At 37.9% G+C, this 25,653-nt stretch overlaps 1 protein-coding gene and 1 pseudogene across 1 annotated transcript; one reads left to right on the top strand and one right to left on the bottom strand.

The window, feature by feature from the left end:
* Positions 1–3,470: 3,470 nt before the first annotated feature.
* Positions 3,471–5,390, bottom strand: LOC122060580 (AP2/ERF and B3 domain-containing transcription factor RAV1-like). The gene is made up of 2 exons (XM_042623715.1): positions 4,961–5,390; positions 3,471–4,122 (listed from the first exon to the last, which is right to left on the bottom strand). The coding sequence occupies exons 1-2, from the start codon at positions 5,182–5,184 to the stop codon at positions 3,585–3,587; spliced, it is 762 nt and encodes a 253-aa protein (XP_042479649.1). The 5' UTR covers positions 5,185–5,390; the 3' UTR covers positions 3,471–3,584.
* Positions 5,391–8,919: 3,529 nt separating this feature from the next.
* Positions 8,920–25,653, top strand: part of LOC122061825 — a 32,239-nt pseudogene continuing 15,505 nt past the window's right edge.

Below are 25,653 nucleotides of genomic sequence, written 5' to 3' on the forward strand. Positions count from 1 at the left end.
CAAAAAAAAAAAAAACTAGAAGCTAGAATAGTGCCAAGACTTCTAGGGCTGTGTGGTATATATTCTAGATTTTGGATATAAAATGTATTTTTATTTTTTTTGCTTCAAAACGCATTCCAAACCTAGAACATATTCTGGATATGTATACTAAATAGTTTAAGAGTGTAACCATAATTAATTAAAGGGTAAGAGATCGCTACTTGGTCTTGTGGCTCCTACACTAGCATAGGGGCTAAGAACAGTGTGTGCAAAAGCATCAACATAGATGGGATTATTATTTTAATAGGGGTGGGGATGGGGATGGGGGTGGGGCAGTAATTCACGGGCTCTTGGGTCTAGGTGCAAGAACCACACGATCGGGTAGCGATTTCTTACCCTTAATACATGTGTTGCAACCTATTTTCTTGGGAGTGGGTGGTAAATGGCTTGTTCCAAACATGGATGAATTTTTTATTACTTTTTTGATATTAAGGAAAAGCAAAGTTACATCAAACAAAGAAAAGATAGAGTTATTAAGCTCACACTTATGGATGAGTTTATTTAGTAACAAGTGTGACGGTGCATTTGATAATGTTTGTAATCCGTTGAAGTGATCTGTCTATAGAATGTTTCTACATTATTATATTCTTTTAAGAATATTACGATGGGTGCATTTGATAAAGTTTCTGATTCATTGACTTGATTTGTCTATAGAATATTTCTAAACTATTCTACTCTATTTAAAATATTTCCGTGAAAAACATATTTGGTAACCAAATTTTGTGATTTAGATTTTGTTATTTCTAAGTTCAACCTATCTTGTAATGAAAATACCCTCAACCTCTTTTCAAGTCATGTATGTCCTCTAGTGATTTTATGGGGAAAATGTCTCTTGTGATAATTCTTTCTAAATTTATTTGCAGAACGAGTCTTGTAGGGACATTTTTACATTTGTAAAACGTGTCTTATGAGGGCACTTATTGCCAAAGTCACCAAGGCCTAGGGCTAAATCCGACCCAAAATCAAAAGAGAGTCAAAAGTGAAAAATTCTCTATTGCTGACTGAGTTCTTCAACTTATAAGGCTTCTCTAAATTCAGACTGGTGTCATGATTATTTATGCCTAATGGGTTTAGATCCACCTAAATGGGATATAATAATCAAGCTTAAGGTGAGTAATTTTCAAATGAAATATTGTAGTTACATAGGAGCTATAAGACAGAAAAAGGCTACCATTCTAAGTCGAAGGGGGAGTTTTTGAACCTTTGGTGTCATCACTCGACAAATTCATGTGATCAAAATATAGCTAATGTGACTCCACTCCCTACCAGAGAGATCGGTTTGATCGAAGTTTAAACTAGACTATGCCAAGCTATGACCAGCTTAGGACCTTAGTTTTTTAATTCGTCAAATTATTTGATCTCTTAGGGTTTAGGGAATGGTATGAGGATGTGTAGATATTCTGTTTTCTGTGGCTATTGGTGTAATTGCATGGAAAATTCCCTCATACTATAGATATCCGCTATCTAATAAAATAATTTCTAAATTTCTACCATGATTATTAGTTACGAAAACGCTCATTTTATGCGAATAAGTACGTTGGTGGGGCAAGTATCTTGTTCCCATCCAAGTATCTAGACTAAATTTTATATAAGATATAGATATGGATCTTACCGGAAGGAACATAATCTAGATAATCAACTTAGGATTTTTGCTTAGAGGATAGATCATGATATGAGACCTCAATCAATATTCTACATTCATCAAACATCATATGAGTCATGGAGAATGGTCTTTCCAACTTCCGAGCTAAATATTCTAGAAAAAATAATTTCATTGGAACCCCTTTTTGAACCCAAGAAGCTGGCTTCTAAAACCCAGAAGCAAAAGACGTACAAGCTTATCCAAGCTTATCCAAACATATCCTATGGAAATTTTCTGGCATATAACATGCATAGGCATTTTCAAATTATAATTTGAAAAAGGATGCCCACACAAGTTCACTCATTGAATCCAACAGTTAAATTGGCTAAGTCAACAAAGTCAAACACACAAGTCATAGAGTTAATCAAAACAGAAACATGACTAATCCTTATTTGACCTCCTTGTTTTGAAGACAAGAAGACTACAAGGTCCCTTGTCCCCTTTCGAGTTTCAACTAAAATAGAGTAAACCAAAGGGGCGAAATAAAGTTTGAAAATCAAAGTATCTGAGAGGACTATGGGAGTGGGCATGCCAACACACAGATTGGTTGAAAGTGCCAGTTTATGTGACCATACATGCGAGTGTGTAAATTTGAGTTTGGACTATGATATGAGATCAATCTAGACATGAGATTTCTATCCCATGATCAAAATAGCCATGTCATCCTGCTAGGTGCGTATAATGACATGGGTAGACTAGATAAGCTTATCATTATGGGTTATGAAATGGTGACTCCCCCTAGGACTTGTAAATATAAATAAACAACCAAACATATATGAATTAAGATATAATCGTAAATGAAACAATAAAAAACCAGCAACAACAAAAAAAATCAACCTTATCCCAACGACAAAATAAACTACCAATAGACATAATTAAATATTAAAATTGGAAAATAAGATGCCTAAACAAGTTTTGTCATTGAACATACAATCAATATATCAAACAAGCAAACATACCTTTATTTGAGACTACAGTCATTAATAATTTAATGGTTCTGGTTTGAGTTCATGGATTCCACAGAAACAAGTGAGTCAAATAAAGGTTGGTCAGATTTTGGTTCAAACAAGCAAACATACCCAACTCAAAGGGTTAATCCAACCAAAATCTGACCAACTTTTTTTTGACTCGCTTGTTTCTCTGGAATCCATGAACTCAAACCATAACCATTAAATTACTATTGACTGTAGTCTCAAATTCAAACTAACTAAACCTTACCCAAACTTAAAAAACATTGTTCAGTATATTGTATGTAGCTTAGACACTTCCCTTCGGCACTTCATACCAAAGTTACCCTGATTTTCAAGATGAACGAGGAGATCTACAAGAAGGATGTTCTTTCAAGGCTGCCTCTTTTTCCTCCCCATGCCCAACAATCTTAGTTTGGCCATTGTCACCACTGCTACTACCATCATTGTCGTCTTTTTCTCTGTGGGTAACATTGACATCAATCAAATAGTGGCCATTGATATCATCAAGGTACAAGTAATGGCAATCTTGGCCAAACAATCTAATAGTCTTAATCAGCACTTGGACTGTAGAAACGCAACCCTAAAACGATGCAGAAGATAATGGAAAAACAAAACAAACAATGCACACGGATTTTACGAGGTTCGGCAAGGTTGCGTACGTCCCCGGTGAGATGAGATCCTGCTTCACTATCAATGGAGAATAGGGTTATAGCACTCGTCCTCACACCTCTCAGTATTGCTTGCATTACAGAGAAAGAAACCCCCCCTACACCCCCTGCTATGCAAGGGGGCCTCCTGCCCCCCTTGCAACCCCCACGGCCAGCTAACCGACTAGCGGAACCGCCGTCCTGCCTATCTAGGTGTTGCACCAGTACTCCCTGGATTAAACTGCGACGGAATACAAGACATCATACACCAACATGGATGACATGTCAGATGTCATAATGCTTCTTATGCATGTATTGTTCAAGCTGATAGAAACAAACCATAAAGTTGGTTCGCAGTTGGTACTGGTTGACAAAAGCACTCCACCCCCTAGTGAGCACATAGCTTTGGCTAGATTCTGAAAACTCGAATTTCATATCCCATGCAATGTTTTGGTGATCGAAGAACATGAGGGTCTCCTTCTTGTAATTGTCTTTGGAAATCTTTAGGCGAGGAAAGTATATCTTTTCAAACTTTCTTGGGATGAGAAGCCTATTGAGATTGTTCATGTCGCTTTGGAACAACATTTTTTCAAACAACGGTTCTGTTAGCCCTGTTACAATTGTGTTACTTGAGATTGTGCTTGAAGGGATGTGACTGCTCATTTGATTCTGATCTTCAGTGCATGATGGAGAGAGTGTTGAAGATGAGAATGATGATGATGATAATGAACCGGTGCTTACTGAAGCTTTGGTTGTTGTGTTATTGCCACTATTGTTTGCGTTCTCGATCACCTGCTTTTTATTCTTCTCATCCTCCAAATTCCTATAAGAAAATATCAAATAGATTGAGTATAAGTTTTAGGGATTAGAAGGGAGAACTAGAACATACTCATCTTCCTAAATAGGTGTGGCCATACTTGGCTCAACTGGTCATACCACCCAGTCTGATTTGTTTGTAACTAGTTTAAACTTTGGACCAATGCACCAGTTTTTGGGACTAAACCCTATTAAATTAAAGGGTAGAGGAACTCTGTCCATCCCTATAGCTCCTGTGTTGGCGTGCTAGAGCACCTTCAATGCATGCTGGAGGAGGGCACTGTGGCCTTTTCGCACACGCATGTGTCTAGGCATAGGGAATGCCATTTTGATAGGGTTGTTTTTCCCTAATTTAAATGAGGCTGTTAAAGGAATCAGGTAAGGAGTATCCAGTACTCAAAGGTTCAATTGTTACTGTTTTTGTTGTTTTCCATTTAGATTGCTTGCTTCTTGACCTCAGGTATTTTTTTTTTCTCTTTTGCCTTAATCATGTTGGCCACATTTGGATATACCATTCTCCACAAAAACACTCCCCTTACCGTGGGAAATCTACTCTGTAAACAACATAATTTCTTAGTCATGCTGACCATATTTAGCTATGCCGTTTTCTACTACCATTGGAATGGCGGTGTGAAAGTTCCCCTTTACATGAGAAATCCACTCCCAAAACTAAATAATTTCTGAATTTCCACCATGATTATTAGTTACAAAAATACCTATCTGTGTGTGAATAAGCATATTTCTAGGCCTAAGTATTTTGTTCCCATACAAGCGTCCTTAGGAAGTAGTAAGTCACATAAAATACTCATATAAAGCTACTGCTAAAGATGGAGAACTAAACATACCTGGTTTTCTCCCTTGTTTTGTTGCCATTCTCCTCACCTTGATTCTTAAGACAGCTACAAGAGTTTTTCTTCTTAGATTCAACAACATTAACATTTCTATCTTCCTCTTCACTTGGCTGCCTCATCTGCGTGACCCTTATCCTCCTAATGGGACCTCCCCATGAAGGCAGCTTTATACCATACTGAAGATCTGCTCCTGAGAACCCACTTTCTTTGGTGATCATCTTTCATTTTTTAATAGGTACCTCTCCTTTTCATCTCTCCTGATAAACCCTTTGCATCTGATGACTCAAGCTGGAGGCTATTTCCTTGAAGAAACGCTTTAATTTGACGACTCGCTTTCTATGGCTGGTGACTTGTTGTAAGGTATGAAAGCTGAGTTCTTGGATGGTATCTGGGTGGTAGCCATGAAAGAGGCTTAACAATAATGGAAAAGAGTCTGAAAGAGTAAATAAGGAGACATAGACGTATGCAATATGCATAATATCTTGCAGTAACGTATAAATACACAGTGTCAGTTATAGTACATTTATTATAATATTGCCGTTTCTCTGGCAAAAACTATATGGAAAGTGGACAAGAATTATATAAGGTATTGTGTAGAAGCTCTAACTTTGATGCTTATGTGACAATGATGTATTGATGTATTGATGTACGTGTGATACAAAACCAATAAATGTTACTAAGCATACGTTCTTTCTTTTATCTTGCCCCCATTGGTGGTTGAAGTTTTTCTCATCTAGCCTGCAATGTAGTGAAATGAATCTCACTATTAATGCTTATATAATTAGTGAAAGAGGGATGCGTATAACGCCCGTGTGTAATAAGTTAGTGGGAAACACCCATGGGATGTTGATGAGTATCATATAGCAAGGACATGGGGGTTATTTCAAAGGGAGAAAGAGAGAGACAGACAATGGGATTTAGCTTACGGTACACTGGTAGTGTGCCCACCATTAGGTTTCATCCCTCCAATAAAGTATGCAATTAAGGTAATACAATTTATGGCAGCAAGGAGTGGGGTTTTGAAGATCGCTCCAGTTCTTCCTCCCTCAATCCAAGATGAAATTAGGATGGATGCAGAAAACCGTCATAGATTTCAATTTCATTAGCTTTTGTTGGAGTTGTAGATCTCCTCCCCTGCTGATGGCCATACCGAAGGTAGGTGAGTGATCTCGGATTTTCAATCCCTCCATTTTGTTGTTAGTTTTTGGTTATCTCTTTTGATCCAACTTATGGAGTAATGCGATTAAGGTAATCTGCCATTACTGTTTCTATGAATACCCTTTTTTTTTTTTTTTTTGCTAAGAAGTCATTTGTATTAGAAAATGGTGAAAAGAAATACAAGCTAGGTCCAAATAGACATGTAGAAACAATTAACAAAATTGAGGGTTTAGAAAATATGGGATCACTCCCCTAACTTTGGCATGGCCATCAGCGGGGGAGAAAATCCACTACCCCACCAAAATAAAACTATGAGAATTGAAATCTTGGATGACTTTCAGCATCCATCCTAAGCTCTTCCTAAATTGAGTGAAGAAGAACAAGAGAGGTCACTGAAAGATCACTTCAAGAAGCCATTTTTGCTAGAAAATCCGCAATTGGATTAGCCTCTCTGTAACAATGCTTAGCTTCCACTGGATGGTTGTGAGATAGGGGAGGAAGTGTCGCCAATCTTGCAATGCATACCATGGCAACGACCTATAGTAGACTGCTTTTGTTACTGTTTCCGAATCAGTTTCAATCCAAAGGCATTCAATGCCAAGCTAATTAGCAAGCTTAATGCCTTGGCTTAGCCTTTTTATATTCTAGTTTCCAAACTTGTATGCGTCTTTTGATTGTTGTTGGACTAATTATTGGAAAAAGATAAGCACGCTACTGGTGTACAACTTTTTTTTTTCGCTAAATATTCAAGAATATTATTAAAATATGAAGAAAGAAAAAATAGTCCAAACATTACAAAAGAAGAAGGCTTTTTCAAGAGTTCCCACCTTCGGTATTGCCATCTGTAGGATTTCAAGAAAAACCTCAACTAACAAAATCAAAATCATGGTCTAGACATGGCATCATTAACAATCTCTGCATTGATATGACTTGGTAGCATGAAATTTGGGTCAGAATTCCCTATCTTTGCTGCTACTCTTGCAAGATAGTCAACAATCACATTCGCTTCTTTGAAACAGTGTGTTAGCTTCCAGTTAATGCTATTTAAGTAGGGTTGGACAACATTCCAATGTTGTAAGAAACACCACGGAATAGCTTTAGATTGAATAGCCACCACCACAGCTACCGAATCTAATTAAATCCATAGAGACTCCACCATTTAGGGCCTGATCAACACCTTCAAGCAAATTAGAAAATTCTGCAAAATAGTTTGTGGAAATACCCAAGCACATGTTAAAAGCAGAAATAACATCACCCCTGCTGTCTCTCAGCACACCACAAGCTCCTGCCCGACATGGATTCCCCAATGAGCAGCCATCCATATTTAATTTACACCATCCTGTGAGAGGTCTACACCAATAAATCTCCAAAATAGCTCTCGGGACACTCGCATTCTGTATATCTCTAAAATATGATTCGGAGATTTGCATTTCTTTACATACCACCTTTCATTCTTTTAATTCCCGATGTTATTAGCAACAATGATAAACGCCACCATCCAAGGGTCCTTTAATGATATCACCCTGGATTTCCAGATCCACCAAGTCGCAAACATATCCATCTCCACTATATTTGGCCACACTATGCTAAAGCACTCCAGAACTCTTCCCCAAATTTGCAGAGAAAAAACACTATCAAAGAATATATGGTTTATGCTTTCTTCCTTCTTCCCATAGAGGCTGCATTTAGAAGCTAATGTAATGCCCTTTTTGCTTATTGCTTCATCTGTTGGGAGTTTTTTATGCATCAAAAGCCAACCAAATGTGGCTAATTTCAGCATCAATTGATTACCCCTAACAAGCTTGGACCATGGGACCTTTGGATTTCGCTTCCTAATTTCATTCCAAGCCGAAAAGGTGCTAAACTAACCATATGTAGATTTGCTCCAAACACACCTATCCTCTGCTGCATATTGTGGAAGGCGGACAATAGTAGCCTCATTAAAAGCTTCCTAAGAAAATTAGATTTAACTTCAGGGAAATTCCAAGAATGGTCTTGAATAAAATCAGCCACCACCAACTTCGATCTTGCAAACTCATTCATATCCAAATTGGACGCCTCCTGTAAAGTTTGGTTCCCCAACCATCTATCACTCCAAAATTTTATTGATTTCCCATCCCTCACAATCCATTGCTCTTTACTATGCATGAAGTCCCACATCTTCTTTATCCAAGGCCAGATAAAAGATGATTTATAACCTCTTTTCAGCCTTCCATTAGAAAGAAATCTTGCTTTGAAGAAATTACTCGTATCAGTTGAACCATGCTTGATATTCCATACTTGTTTGCAGAGAAGGGCTTTATTAATATCCCTGAGACGACAAATCCCAAGACCTCTTTCCTTCCTAGGGGCATAAACTTTATCCCATTTCACCGTCATTGCCTTCGAACTTTTCACATCTTCCATCCATATAAAATTCCACATCCATTGTTCCATCATAGAAAGTAGAGAAGAGGACCACTAGTAGATCGAAAAATTGTGCACAGGTATACCCACAATCATAGATCGAACCAACTGCACTCTACCAGCCAATACATCAACTTCTCTTTCCATACACTCCTTAATCCTGTGCATAACATTCAAAAGAGATTGCTTCTTCACCCTACGTATGAAAATCTCCACCCCAAACCATATTATTAAGAAATTGTAAAGGATCTGGAATTTATCATGTTGAATTCTCCCAAACTCGAATTATATCCGAATAATTCGTATTTTATAATAAAGGGTAAAAATGGTAATATGCGTTAAAGAAACGGTTAGACGGTAGGGTTTCATGAATCGTCAATCGTGTTCTCTTCCCAAATTCCCAATTTCAAAAAACAGACTCTAACGGCTCTAAGTGCTCAACGCCTCAACCCTCTTCCTCTTCAACCTCCAAGTCCAATCATCATCCTCAGGGCTCAGGGAGCATTGTTGTAATCTCTCTCTCTTGGGAATCCATCTACCGGGAGAACCTCTCTCGGTGGGAATCCATAACCTGGACAATACGAGAACATTCCTGGAACAGCGAACAACTTTCCAGTACTACTTCCCTCTGAAATTTTGTCGATTTGCAGAATCTCTGCCGAGAAAAAGTCAGTGACTGCCAACAAATCTCTCTCGCTCTCTGGAAATGTGAGTCCTTATATATCCAATTCCACCTTTTTTTTCTTCCCCATTGCTTTTGATTTTGATTTTATGTATTCAGCTTTTAGCTTTTTAGGGCGGGAGAAACACTGAAGTAAAGTCTGAAACACACTACAGAGGTTTTAACCAAAAGCAAAGAAGCTTGACGTTCAAATCGATTTATAGGGTTTCTGTGAAACTATTCGTTTCTTCCCATCTCTCTCTAATCCAATGATCACGGGAGGTAAAAGATTCGTTTCTTCTCCTCCGGCATTCTCTAATGATGCCAAGAAGCTGCTCGTATGTACGGGCAATACAGTCTTCGTATACAGCATCTCCACAAGCTTGCTGGTAATCCTCCATTCTTTGAGGTTGAGTTATTTTTATTTGTTTTATGGTTAATTGATTGATTTGATGAATTGGGTGGAGGTTGTGTATGTATAGATGTGTGTAAAGCGATGGTAACTTCTGTTATAGTCCTACCAGCTTCCACTCCTGCGACTAAGATTCTGTGTTACTGTTGGTCTTCCTCGCTTGATGGAACCATCTGTTATTGGGATTTTTCACTGCCCGAATTGATGAAGAAGGTTGATATTCGGCTACCCATTTTTTCAATGGTAAGATGGATTATAATTTATGTGTTTTCTTTTGGGTTTTGAGCTGATTGAGTAGTTGCCTGAATTGGGTTTGATTTTTTCCCCAAAAAGAGGTACTTTGTAGCCATTTTTGTGGTCACTTATTCAGTTTTGGGTTTCTAGAATGGGCCCAAATTGAAATGGTTTGCCTTTATTTATTTATTTATTTTTGGTATTGGGTTGATTGGGTACAATAAGGTTTGATTTTGTCTAGTCTAATGTTCTTGATGATGAGAGGGTAAAAATAACGGAAACTTTGTAACTATTTGGTGGTAACCCCGTCGGCTGTTATTCTTTTAATATGACTCTCATTAGGTTCTGGGTTTCAAAGATGAACTCAATTGGAATTGTTTCGTAAATTTATACATTGATATTTCAGGTAATTCCGAATGTATCAGGCTCACCAGTTGGGGACGATGGGAAACCAGTTGATCTTTTTGCTTATATTTCGGTGGAAGATATAGCCAAGCCAGACGATGAAACTAAAGCTTTGCGTGGACAAATCAGAAATGTAATTTGACTAAGTCCTGCTTACTCGGTGGTGTAACTTTGACAGAGGTGCAATCAGATAATTGTTCATTCTATGATTACTTCTTGTTAATGTGCTGAAATTATTCTCAAGAATATCATTCTGTGGAAGTCGTGTTCAATTCTGTATGGAATCAGTTATACAAAATTGGCTCAGTGGGACAGGACTAAGTCTTATACAAATTGCTTTTTATTTGGTATGTCTCTTGTATAAATCAATTGAATCACTTGCATGTGTTCTGTAACTGGAACATCTTGGCTACTCAGTCTCAGCTGGTCTGAGAGCTCTCTTTCATTGCCTTAGGAGGGCCTCTGACCTTTGGTGGCAGCTTCTGATAGTAGCATGGATGATACAGCAATAATATGTGGCTTGTTATCTACAGTGTAGAGAGGGATATGGATCTACCTCAAATTCAGGACAGGTATCACCTCAGCTCAGAACCTTGGGGTGATGGCCAATAGTAGAAAATACAATAAATTCCAATAATCATGTAATAATCCTAAGAGCTCCCACAGTATTTCGAACAATTTCAAGAATCTGTAAATAGCGATGAAACCTTTTTTCAAAATTGAATATATCAACTTAACTCCAATGGGACTCAAAACTATGATACTCATAAAATTATGAATGGGGTGAATAATCCCTTAGAATGGAGCACATTAAGTCTTAGGCTAGTCGCTTGGACTAATATGCATTTTGATGTAGGGTAGGGGATTGAACAATCTGAATTGGATATATTGTTTACTGAATTCTGTCTCGATCGAACAGCGTCAACTATATAGGGTTTCTAACAGTTCTTGAATCACGAAGTGAGAACTTATTTAGGATTTCAACTTCAACATGCAAGAAACCTAATCCTATGGTTATCGGAATTCTACAAACTAGAAAGGAACAACTTATAGGACATTCTCAGATATGTGGCTAGTGGTGAACAAATTTCTAAGGGAAGAAAGTGGACAGGGACTAAGATTTTGATGATAGTAGGGCACATGGCTGCTGTGGAAGTGGAACTGGTGTTGTTTGATCTGGGTTTTGGTTTAGTTGAAATGCTGCAGGTTATGAAACATACAGTTTGTTAATGGAGATTGGATATAAATAGTTGCATTTCAGAGAAAATATATGCAATTAGCAAACAGATCAAAGAAACATTATCTTTGCTTGTACAGTGGAGAAAGTAAGAAACTATGCTCTGATTGTGGGACAAAGTAAAAAAAAAATCATTAAGCATCATATATGATGGAGAACAGGTCACATAAATTGGGATGATAACAGTTTGCGGTAGGCCAGGTTATCTCAATAATGAACCTGGTCCAGTTGATTATCCATTATTCCTGACCTTCTGTGTCCTGTTAAGCATGCAACCATTTAATTTTACAATGTAACTGTTGCAGGTCCTGAGTGCCTGACAGATCAAGATGGGGTGGGACATGAGGCATTTTGCCCTGAGCTTAATCAGTTAAAGGTTTCATACCAAACCCTGACCTTAGGGGGCAGGACAACTCAGGTTTTGCATTTGGCCTGCTCTGCCGGCATCCTAAGCAGAAATTTAACAACCTTGAGCAGCTGTAGTATAACTACAACAGCTATCAAATAATAGAATTTCCTCTAGGAATATGCTGGCATGTTTTCTATTGAATTTATGAAAATTCAAATAAAAAGAACAATATAGTTATCAAGGCGACTGGCCGACCCAAGGCGTTTTATTCCTGTAATGGCTCAATATGAGAAAATCAACATATAGTGAACAAAGTCTAGGATATATTATAAGCATATTCACTGAAAAACAAAGTAATAAACATAAATCAACGTAAGCAAGTGAAGTGTTACATAGAAGCCATATCAATGCAATATGATATAATTATTCCTATAATGGCTTAATATGAGAAAATCAACATATAATGAATAAAGTATAGGATATATTATAAGCATATTCACTGAAAAACAAAGTAATAAACATAAATCAACATAAGCAAGTGAAGTGTTAACAAGGCTTGTTGTCGCCTTGTATCCAAGAAAGAGCCTGAACGCTTAAGCTGTGCCTTGAGAACTATAATTACTAACCAGGGCTATACTGCCACATTATATGGCTGAAATAAATCCTTTAGCTTGTTGGTATTCAGAACACATTTGAAGAGACATTTTAATGTAATTTGACAAGTCTACCCAGAACTAAAGCACTAATGACTCCTTTTTCCTACCTTGATTTGTTTGACACCATATGATAGAAAATGCTTAGGAACCTAACTTGTGAGTATCCCTGAACATACTTTTGTTGGGAATATGCCCAAACTCTTTCAAATGTTTTGGTAAGAACAAACAAACCATAGCTTTAACTATGTGTGCTAAGTGATGGTTAGCACAAGAAGACAGCTCAAGCTATGCATGTTTGAAGAATCAAGTCATGACACGAAGATCAAGAATGGAAGCTTTAAGACAAGATGAAAGGCAAAAGAGGAATAATCAAGCAATGATGAATACTTCAAGACCCAAGTCAAGATGAAGACCCTAGGATAGTCCAGTACGCTTTGTACAATGTTCTCTCTACATGTATATGTGCACGCACTTCACACATCGCATATCATCTTACTAGAATGACTATAGGACATTCCTTGACTAGCTGGAAGCCCATAGGTGGTGTAAACACAATTAGAAATACATGCTCTATGTGACTTTCTATGAAACCCTTCTCAAGATCATTTTAGGAATTTTTAGAGTTGGTATCAAGAGATACACCCTTCATAAAAGTTGTAGGAAATTGAGTCACGATTCCAACACAACTTGAATCGGGTTAATCCGATGTCAGACCGAAGAGTTATGGCGGAAATACTGACGACTGGTCAGTATGACAGCTGTCTGTTAAAAACAGGACAAAACTGTAGGCGGTCGATCGGCTGGAAGCCCCAGTCGACCAACCTATCCGAGGCCATAGCCGGTATACAGGATGAAAGTCCCGGTAGATCGGCACCTGTCTGGATCACTTCTAATGGCTAGTTTTTTTATCTCCAATGGCTCTTTCCGATCGACCGGCTACCGATCGCGGTCGACCGGTGGACCCAGAATATGACCATTAGAGTCTGATTTACTGCCTAAAATGCTCTCTTAATCTCACCTATAAATACCTAAGATGCTCATAATTAATAAGCATTTAAGTCTGAGCATTAAGAGCTTTATTGTGAGGATACAAAAGTCAAAAAGTCACTCTATCCTACTTGAGCAGTTTGGTCTTCCACATTGCATAGAAAAGCTCAAGTCTCAATCAAGTCTTCTACATTCTTCTGTGCAAGTCAAAGCTATAGAGAAGACTTTATAAAATGGTGCATCATTCATTTTCATTATCATCATTTGCACCACACCAGAGGTATTCCTCTTTATTCCACTTTCTCTATTTTCTGTTTTACAATTCTACACTGTACTTAGGATTGTGTAAGGATCCTCTTATCCCAAAAAGAGTAAGGTGCCTCTACCTGTAAAGGGGATTTGTATGGATACTCTTATCCATAAAAGATTGTAAAGGTTTTCTACGCTACCTGTTGTATTGAAAGGGAGAACTAATGGAATACCTTACAAGAGGATTCTTTTAGGGAGTAGACTAGACTCGGATTGAGTCGAACCACTATAAATCTCGTGTTGTGTGATTGTGTCTATTTTTTACTTATTCCGCATCATTTTTAATTTGCAATCACACTTGAGGATATTATTTCGAAAAGATTAAATTTGCACTAATATAACCTATTCACCCCCCTCTTGATTATTTCAACTTTAACATGTACTGTTTTCTTATGATTTGTCAGTGGTTTTAGTTTTACTTACGGATTCTTAAAATCTTTTTGACCGCTGGTTGTTTTGAACTATCTAGGATATTTCATTTTACATTCAGATGCCTAGATTTGAGTTGTTTTATTTCACTTGCAGACTCAACAACCGGAGGCTATAATTATCAGTCCCTCCAGGGAATTCTTCGGCATCCTAAGCAAGCGCAAACTTATTTTGTGGAAAGTCCCTGACAAAGACTCTGAAAATGATGTTTTCAAGAAGATAATATTGCATCATACGAAGAGCTTTACAGTTCTTGCTTTTCATCCTACTAAAAAAATCATAGCTGCGGGTGATGTAACTGGGAGGATTTTGATTTGGAGGGATTTGGGGAAGAGAACTTTCTCTAGAAGTTTAGGATCCCTGAGTGGAAGAACAGTGGAGAGTCGGGAAGAAAGACCTGGGGTGAGGGGAGATGATGATGCTGAGTCCTGCTCAACCTGGCACTGGCACCCAACTAAAGTGATGGTTCTCTCTTTCTCAAGTGAGGAAGCGTATTTCTACTCAGGTAATGGAACCTTTTCTTTAACTAGAATAAAATGTCAATATTTTTATTTTTGTATTCTTATGATACAGTTGGAAGATGTGATGGTGTGCTTGGGGTTGGGAAAGGGGAAGATACCCCATTTGATTGGTTCACACCTTGGAATTTGTGCCAAAATATTTGGCAATTGTGATCCTTAGATCCTTCGTTTTTATTTTGACTGACAGAAAATGAAAACTGTAGAAGGAAACGTTGACATCCCAATGAGCCTTGTCACCTAGGTGGCAACTGGCAATTAGTCATTGTCTAGACAATTTCTTGACTACTATACTTTCATTTAACTGTTTTTTTTTTTTCACCATCCATCATCCTTCAACCGTTTAAATCAGTTGTTTGTTAATGCGGGGTTAAGCTAGATTTCTATTTACCTAGATGGCATTTAATCATCATCTAGGTGACTCCTTGACAACTATGTTTCCATCAACCATTCAAATCAGTTGCTTGCTAATACTAGGTCAATCTAGTTTCCTATTCATTCTGTGATCTTTTTGGTGTACATTTAGGTGGAAAGGAAGGTGTTCTCGTGGTTTGGCAGCTGGACACAGGAAAGAAGAAGTTTCTACCACGCATTGGATCACCACTTTTGTTTTTTACACATTCTCCAGATCCTTCACTTTTCTCTGTAAGAAAACTTCCCAGCGAGTGTGTTTTATGTCTATGAAATGAAAGCAATAGCCTATAATGGTTTAACTGATATAGTGTATCTGTAGATTTCCTGTGCAGATAATCAAATTCACCTACTCAAGATGCCTTCCATGAAAATCTTGAATTCCATTGCTGGGATCAAGGTTTGGCTCAGCTATCTTTCTCTGGTTTTCTATTATTGTTTGTAAATGTAAATATATGTCTGTTCATGGAACAAAATCTTGGTTTCAACAGAAACCGAGATAAAACTTAAGGTCAACACTGGATTGTACCAGGTTTCGACCATATTTTGAATATTTCGGTAGTTTTGACAAAAAATTACCGGGTTTCTACCAGTTTCAACCAGCCATTTCGAGTTTGGCCAGGAAAATACCAGGCTTTGGTCGAAACCTGGGAAATCTTGGTTTCGACATTGGTCAAAACCAGCCTCAAAACCAAGATTTAGAACCTTCTGTCTGTAAGTGGTTCTGGTGGTGTGTTCATATAAATGCTGTGCATGCACTAGGATGCACCAATCAACAGGTCTCACCTCAGATATTTTCTGTTGCAAATTACATCCATTTGCTTATCATAAGATTTAACTTTTGTTTTCTTTTTCTGCACAATGGACCATATCACATTACTGTCAAGATTACAGTGACAGATGAAAGACCATCACCCTGTTTGAGTTTTGGTGGTGGATTTTTAATGTGGGAGTCACCTACTATGCTTTTGCTCTATCAACAGTCCACAGATGCACCACTTATGCTGCTTAATTGATTGAAAGTTCTAATTCAACTGGTGTTGTAGATTTCTTCTTGTATTGTCTATAGTGGAGATCTGATATCAGTGGAACATTGTGATTGTGAACCTGGCTGACCCTCAATTTCTCTCCCTTACTAACACCAAAATGCTGCTGGAGATTCTTACACTTGTGTTTTCAGCTCCCTTGTTCATTTCCAGAGATATATCAGGGCTTATATGATGAGTTTGCCTTTGATCAAACCGCCGGATTAGTTGCTATACGGACAGAGGACTATTGCATACAATTTTACAGCTTATTTGATGACCGAGAGGTTTCACAGGTGGGCTTTATGACATGGCTTCATTCAGTTTTCCTCATTTTATATACACACCATTTAATGCCTCAATGCTAAGAGTCTGAGATCAGGAGGGGTTTAATGATTGAGGTCATCCCATCATCTTATGCTTTTCCCTTACAATGGGTACTATTAGATGGTTATAATCACTTAATGTGAGCCACCTGCTGAGTTAAAACCTCCTAGGTTACCTAGACAAAATATTGAATGGTGTTCCCAACATTTCTGCATGTGTATTCTATGTAAAGTACTGAAGTATGGTTGGGGATTGGGGGATGAGAGTACCATTAAGATGCACGTGATAATGTGATATGTTCTTTTAGGTTTTAAATAACAAAGCGACTGATATGCTTTTTTGTAGGTCCGAATCTGTGAAAGGAACCATCAACCAGATGATGACATCGCGGTATACAAATTTTTTACGTAAATATTCATGGTGGTTAGGAATCTTCATGATGGTCCTTATTTATTTTTTTTTTTATTTTTTATTCTTTTCCAGTAAATATTCATTTGTAATCAATATTTTAACTGAAAATTTTATTTCCGAGATTTACATTCTTATGGCTGCAACAGCAATCTGTGGATTAGTTCTCTCTGCATGAGAGAATATCAGAATATTGAGGGTTATATACATTTTTAAAGTTGATACCTCTAGGATTTTTTTTTAATCGACAATGGAAAGAAGTTCTATTAATATTGGCAGAACCAGACCTTTACAAAATATTTACTATACTCTACAAAACGTGCAAAGATCAGAGGTGAGAAATATACCTGGTAGCACTGAAACACAGCTGCACTGATGCAGTCGCAGAAGCCTGACTGGATAAGCACTACTCGGTTTGGAAGTCCAGGCCTAGATTAGGCCATCTGTTCTGGCAGGACCGTAGGAATAGACAGGTAGTTAGTAGGGTATAGGGGGTATTACCGTAATCTTTTTTTGGGGTGAATAAATAATTTATTACCAAAGAGACGAAAAAATATACAGCCCCATAGAGGGTGGGGGGAACAAGATTCCTGATTACAGAGCTTGGAAGCTCCCAGGAAGCAACAATGTGACAATTCCTGGGGGACGGGGGACAATTGGAAGAAATTTTTGAGACCTTTGCTTTGACATCAAAGAAGATGGAATTCCAAATCTTTCCTAAAGGCCGAGAGTTGGAGGTCCATTTCCTATGATTTCTCTCCATCCAGATTTGATTTAAAGTAGCATAGAAGGCAAGTTTTCCCGCATAGTCACAGATGGTCTTTCCTTGGAATATCATATCCATCCAGAATCCAGATCCACTCCCTTTGGAGAGGGAGAATTCTTCTATTAACCAGCGACATTTGGAGAGAACTAGCTTCCAGATGGAGGAGGAGACAGGGCAAGCAAAGAAGAGGTGATCAGTACCTTCAGGCTCAGAACCACATAGATAGCAAAAAGGAGAAAGCCTGATTCTTCTTTAGATGAGGAAGGCTTGCGTGGGGAGACAATTTGTAAAGACTTGCCAGACATTGAAGCTTTGTCGTGGGATGTGATGCTTGAACCAAATGAGTTTGTGCCAGGGGGAGGGAGGCCCATGAGTTCTGATAAAATCCAAGCAAACTTTGCACTGAAAAGGCCACTAGAGCATGGTTCCAAATAATAGTATCAGTCCTCCTAGGACCCAGAAGAGGAATGATTGGCAGAGATGACCAAATTTCAGCTATCTGGTCAGAGGCAGGGGAAGGGGGCCCATGAGCCAGAGGAGATGATATCAACAACCATAGCATGCCTTGAAAGCCCCAAATTGTAGATATTTCTAGCACTAAGAACCTATGAGAGGAGCCCTTTAGGATGCCAAGGGTCGAACCAAAGATAGGCGGAGGCACCATCCTCAATGAGGAAATGACTCTGGAAGCAATAGGTCTCAAGGAAATTAACTTGCGCCACACCCAAGAGGCATCGAAAGGAGTGTAGACCGACCAAAAAGTTTTCAGCCTGAGGAGATGCGAATGCACCCAATCAACCCAACTCTTCTTGCAACCTTCTAAATAAGCTTGAGAATGCATGCAGTGTCGACATCCTTGATGCGTCTCAATCCAAGACCCCCTTCTTTCTTGGGAAGGCAAGTAGCAACCCAACTAAGGGGATGAAGGAATCTAAAGGATTCACACTCTTTCCAAAGGAAGGAAGCAAACAAAAATTCCATCTTGGCTATGGTCGCTTTGGGCAAACCATAGATACCCGACCAGTAGATGTAGGAGACTTGGAGGACTGATATGATGAGCTCAAGGTGGCCAACAAAGGAAAGAAGCTTCCCTTTCCACAATTGGAGGTGCTTTTTGATGAGATCCAGCATAGGAGAGCAGTGATGACTTGTGAGCCTTTCAGGGATGAGTGGGAGGCCCAAATACTTAACCGGGAGAGAGCTGAAATGATAGGAATCCATACTTACCCAGTTACCCTAATCTTGGAACCACTTATATGGGAGTCTTGCCGTTGACAAGTTCTGAGACAGGAATCTAGCTTTTTTTTTCCAGTCGTTCAGTTAGTTTTTAAGGTATGATAGGAATCCATATAGGTCTGGCAGTAGAGTAGCTTTGAAATCCAATTGAGATTTAAATATTTCTTATCAGTTTCTGGTTGGGAATCCGTGAGTGTGTCAAACTGGTTAGAAGTTATATATATGTAATAACCCCTATCGAGCAGATTTGATTTTGAGGAATCAGTTGAGTTGCTTCTAAGAAAGTTGGTTCCACTGTTAGACCTATTTTTGTTTTCCTGCAAAATTCTTTTTTCCTTCAAAGGGACTGCCACTTATTATTGACATTACGGTACATTATTCATCAATGCCCTGTAAAATTTGACATTTTGGGAACATGCACTCACAGCATTGCTGCTGTTAGATGAATTCATATGCCAACTGGTGAATGGTGCTGGTGGTGGGAAGCTTATGACTTGGAAGCTTTAGTGATTTATTATTTTACTGTACCTAGGTATTTATTATTCGCAATAATTATGATCTGATAGATTAAAATTCAAAGGGCAATGTTCAATCTTATTGATGGTGCCACTAGGGCCAAGTAATCATAAGTCAACGCTATTGCTTCTTTAAACTTAGAGCCATGGAGTCAAAAGTTGAAACATGTAGAATTAGTTCAGGGCAAACAAGTGGGTACTTAAAGGAGTGTGGGCCATAGAGTTACGTAGGAGTTAGTTACTATTAGCTTTTTCTTTCTTTATCAGCATCCTTCAATAGTCAATTCTCAAATATTTTACTGGTAATTGCATTGAGTAGTTCAGCCCATATTGCAATTCATTTTAGAGATTTTCTAACTTAATATTCAAGATTTGTTTAGTCTTAAGTTTGCATTTTTTTCCCTGGTAATTCCATGGAGTTTTGAGGTTGGTCCTCTAAAATTTGATCAAAATGCGTCACTTTTTTTGTCCATTTATTATTTAGTTATCCATCGTGACCTAGTGGTCACGGGTTCGAGTCAGGAAACATCCTCCTTACAAAGTGGGGGTATGGCTGTGTACAGCCATACATTATGACCCTCCCTAGACCCCGCAATGGCAGGAGCCTCGTGCTCTGGGTACGCCATTTCTCACTTGCATAGTTAGACGTCTATGTATTTTTAAGACTCTTTTTTCTAGAAGTGATCCTTTTTTTTTTTTTTGGTGTGTGTGTGTGGAATATTACCCCCCAAGAAAATCTTTTTTGTGGCATGTGTTGAGATTTGAATTCTGTTAGGGCTACGAGTTTTTACAAGCTCATACCTCACGCTCTTGTAATGGAGGCAAGGAGGGGACATGAGGAAGCTTGGAACTTTGCAAGGATCTTAAGTATCAAAGAGACAGGGGAGGGGGATTTAGAAACTTCAAGGGGTTATGGGAAATTTGGTAACACAGGTGGTGGATGTCTGCTTACTGCTTTTGGGACTGGGAGTTTATGTGTCGGCATTGATCTTGTGGGGAGATGGTCCTGTGGTTTTGTCCAAATCAATGGGTCTCTTGCTTTGAAATGAGGAGCTATGGAGATGGATTTTATGTTTATGTCACAGATATTTCAGAGTATGAGCTTTGGGTGTGGAGGAATGAAGTGGGGAATTAGGCAGGAGTGGTGTAACTACTCTGGGCATGGGTAGATTATCTTGCTTCTTTCTATAACATCATGATCTGGCTTTGTTGAGTGATCGTTTTGTTGAATAAAGAGAGTGGTGGAAGTAGAATTGGACATTGCTTGATTTTCCTTTGTTTTGTTGCTGAAATTTGTGAGGATAGTTCTGTTGAGGCTCTTGTTCTGGCCTTTTGGATTGATGTTCTAAATAGAAAACTGGTGTCTTAAAAGATTCTTCGACTTGAAAATTCTACCCCAGCTTTTGATTAATACTCTCAAAAATCCATTTGCTAGTGATGCAAGGTTTTCCCCACCAATCAGAAGTGATCCTTTCAGGTCTTAAGTGACAAATTTATTCTATTAGAGGGATAGAATTTAGGTGAGGAAATTTTACAAACTTAATCAAAAGAATCCCAATCAAGAAAAAAAGCAACTTAAGCATAACAGTGGAATTTATATCATGAGTCCATTACCTTCTCTGCATTATGATAAGGTGTGGCTGGACTGGTACAGGTTTCTCATCAGAGAAACTCTATCTGGAATGATATGAGTAGCTGGACAGAAAAATCTTGATAGACAGAATCAGGAAAAGACGGAGAAAACAGAACATGGGATGCTGTTTCTTGAAAGAAGTCAAGAATCTTAATAAGATTGATCAGTGTTTGATAAGCACAAGCTGGGGACCAAACAAATTAATCATTAAGCATGTAAAAAAGATGCTAATAGACTGTGAAAAGGAAAATCAGAAGTTAAGAATCTGTAAATTAAGAGTTTTGGGCATAAAGAGGAAAAAACAGATCAAGAAATAATTAAAGATAGAATTAACAGTGAGCAAATGTTAAAAGAGTTTAAAGTGTGGAATTGCTGAACATGATGTGTATTATTGAGCTCTGTAGTTCCTGTTAGTTGCTTTGGTTGATGCTTTGCCCATCTCTTACAATCTAATTTGACTCCTTTCCCCCAAAGGAAAAGTCTAGTACACAGTAAGTAAACATTTTCACAAATTAAGAAGTTATGATCTCTCATCCTTTTAGAAGTCTATTGCAAATTTGCAATAGGTCATAGCCTTCATAGGTGCCATGTTATTTTATGCGTCTATTTCTGTTTGGTCATTTATGTGGTTGTAAGGTGGGGTTTCCTATTGCTAGTTAATTACTTAAAGAGTCAATTATCAAATTGTTAGATGTCTAGCTTCTAGAAGTCATTAATGTGGTCTTATATACAATTTATTCATCTAAGATTGGTTTGCTTCTGGATGATAAGAAATTGATATCCTTGGCTTGTTGGCTGTGCTCTCGACTTGAACCAGCAGTGGCTGTGTTGCTGGCTCTCTCTCTCTCTCTCTCTCTCTCTCTCTCTCTCACACACACACACACACATCAGATTTTCGAACTTTTTCTTGTGATATCTTGTTTAATTCTCTGTTAACAGATCTCTTGTGCAAGATCAGAATAAGATTTAGATGTGTAATTGTGATTGATGCTGGTCTATTCCTTTGATTCATCATTTCTTTTCTTCTTAGCTTTAGCTCTATTGTTCTCTTCTACTCATCTTATTCCTTTGTTAAATTCTTCCATGCAATTCTCTTCAGAATCTGTTTTATGATTGGATATTCAGATCTGCACCTCCTCCTTTCTGTTTCTGTAATTCTAGATCTGATTATTGTAATATTACTTCTTTTCCTTATTCTGGAATGCTGATCTATGTGTTTCATACAGGTCTATTCTTTATCTTAGATCTATTTGGGCCCATTACAGAGGGCTACTTTGGGTCTTTTACCCTTTCTTCATCAAAGGATCTTTGCAATTTTTGGATCATGGATTGTACTCCTACGAGATGGTGGATATTGAATTAAAGTCTGCATACCTGTGCTCTATCATTGACTTAGACTTCAGACTTTTTAGATCCTCCAACAAAGCTTGTTGAGCTTGAGCTTCTCATCCACACTGTACCTGATTGACCTACTTTGATTTTCATGGTTGGATAATTTTTATTTCTATGTTGGGGTCGTAATTTGATTTAAAAAAAAAAAGTTCGGTTCTTTTTTTTTTTTTTTTCCCGTGCTTGATAAGCACTATAGTTTGGTCTATTTATATGATTGGCCGGATTCTGGCAGATCAAGTTAATCAGTTCTGTTTCGCCATTTATACCAATGGGAAGAAAGAGTGGGAGGTTTTTGGGGCGGAATGATGGATGGGGAGGGAAGATAGGTGTGGGGAAACTGAAGTGAAAGGGAATGGCATATTTTTCATTTCAACATTAGTGGAATATTGTTTCCCACTTTATTTTATTGTATTCAACTATTTTATGACTGCAGAAGAATCACAGAACTTCAAAGAAGCACTATATTTGTCTTACCTTTTTATTTTTAATTTTATATTTGGAGTCTTGGACTGATTTTTTTTCCAAATCTTCAATTGTGTTTCAGTGTTATCTTCTAATTTACTTCTTGATTCGTTAATGTCACTAAAATTTAATTTCTACTCTTTGCAGCTAATCATGACATTATTGGCTTTTTCAGTTGATGGCTCTAAGATGGGTACCGTTGAAGTTAAGCTTCCTGAAGAGGGAATAGGTGGTCTAGTCTGTCTCAAATTTTGGGCCTCTGGGTTGAAGAATGGAGATTTCACTTTGTCCACTGTCATTTATGAACCTCACAGGTTTGATCAACTACATAATTTCCCTAAAGAGAGTCATAGAATTTATTATGTTTTTAATTTCTTGGTGGTCCCGTATGGCTCTATGTCAAGAGCATTTGTGGGTGCTTGACAATTGTGCTTGAGAATATGGAACATTTACATGCACCAATAGAATGTTAAAAAGGCATCCCGACTTTCATTCTGTAAAAGGCATACTGTAATTCTTTAGCCTTACTGTCCCTGAAGTCATGGAACCATCTAAAAAGATATCACACATTGTCACATAAATTCTCGGTCATGTCAGAGATGACATTTGTCATGGGCCTGTCCTCAAGATTGCTTCTAAAATATGAATAATATTGCCTTTCTCAATGTGAGAAGCGAGAAAAGCACGGTCATGATAAGAAACTTAATCACAGTTGCAAATGGTGACAGAACTGCCAGAATTTGTAATAGTTAGCTAATGGGTAGGGGAACCGTCACCAATATGTCCAGAGAGAATACCAACCTCCAACCTTCTACTTTATTATAGATTGCACACCCAATTGCTAAACTCGTATCTATTATCAGCAAGATATCTAGAGGGGCCTTTTTTCTCAAGTTGGTCAAGCAGCATACATTTTCATTTATTATATTTCAGTCTGGACGAACAATTTGCTACTCTCTCTTAAAATCTTTCCTCAACTTTCTTTAACTACAGTGATTCTGGGATTTCTGCTCTTGCATTCCACCCTACCGGTCATATGGCTGTGAGCTCCTCTTATGGTGGTGACTTCAAGGTAAGTAATCTCACTTTGAACTTAAATGTAGTATTTTTATTTGCTCTAATTTGCAGTTTGCTGTTTGTTTCTTAGATTTGGGTTTGCAACAATGACCTTCAGCAAAAGGATCAAATGCTTCAGAAATCTGGATGGAGATGCCATTCTGTTGGTTCATATAAGTATGTTCAACGGTTTTTCTCAAGGTTTCTTTGGGTGTTTATAGAATCCACTTCCATACTCTGCAAATAAGTATGAGACATTTTTTGCAGGGGGGGAAATCTGGAAAGGAAAAGCAATTGAAGATGGAAAATCGTACTTGAGGAAATCTAGGACACTAAGAAGGCCATAGCAGGACACTAAACATACACAAAGAAGGGGTTGGCGAGGGGAGTGTTGCAAAGATGACCTAGCTGGAATAGCTCGAGCCATTTGATATGTTTATTTAGTTTTTACCTTTTTAAGTTCTGGCCTTTACTTCAGACCTTAGAGACACGTTCTCTTTATTTAATTATTATTGTTATTATTTTTTTGTTGGGTTTTAGAGCAGAATTAATGTTGCACTTCTTTAGTGTCTCATCCAGACGTCCACTTTCCATTTAGCTTTTAAAACATTATGGAGTTGGAGATACAATCAATTAATATAAAAAGAAAAAAGTGATGGGACTTTAGAAAGGAACACATAAAATTGACTTACAGAATTTATGCACATATCAACTATGAAATATACTAGTATGACAACAGTTGTAATTTAGGACTGTTGATCCAGCTGGCTCACTATAGTCAGCCTACGATGTAAAGCAATGGGGCACACTGTACTTAGTGGCCAGACCAACAACTGTATGTTACACTATCATAGTAGTAGAGCACTCCTGTCTACCTTTTATGCGCCAATTTTTCTTTGCAACCTTTGCCAATCTCATTTAAGCATGATTTCTTTGCAGGAAAAAACCCATGACAGCTGCTGCATTTTCTGCTGATGGGTCTGTTCTTGTTGTAGCTGCAGGAACTGTTGTTACATTATGGGACCCGGATAGAAATGTCCTTGTTGCAGTTATTGGAGAGAACCTCATGGTGATACTTTATTATCTTGACTTTATACTTTGTGCTTGTGTGTATGCAGCTAAATAGTTTTGTTACTTTGATAGTTTGATAAACATATTGTGGTGGCTTATAAAATACACTGTGGCACCCAAAAAAGCTATTGATTTTAACCACCTCTTGCATGGTCCGAAAGTTTAGTGACCAGCTAATTTCCACCTTCCAAGTGGTTAAATTTGTCTTTGTTGCAATTTTGATAATTTAATTGAAAATATTTGAGTATGACATAACTTCATGAAAATTTATCTTAGAAGTTAGAACTAAAATGCAATTTCCAGACCATAAGTCCAATAAATTTCATGCCCAACATATAAATTTCAACCTTGAAGTAAGTTCTAAATGATGTCCCAAGTCATCGCATAAAAAATAAAACATCAGAGTTCACATTAATTAAATTAGAGAAGCTATAATCTTGTATTCTCGTATGTGTGCCTTGAGTCTAGAAAATGGGCCTTTGCATAGGCTCGGTCAAATTTGAGTGTAGTACCATGTCCCTCCATTGTGGTGAAATGGGACGCAAAATGGAAACAAAGGGATGAGGTTTCTCTCGCTTTTGGCATAGTGGGCCCCTAGTGGGAGGCCTGCACAACAGGCTATTA

Source organism: Macadamia integrifolia, chromosome 14 (genome assembly GCF_013358625.1).
Source record: "Macadamia integrifolia cultivar HAES 741 chromosome 14, SCU_Mint_v3, whole genome shotgun sequence".
NCBI lineage: Eukaryota > Viridiplantae > Streptophyta > Magnoliopsida > Proteales > Proteaceae > Macadamia > Macadamia integrifolia.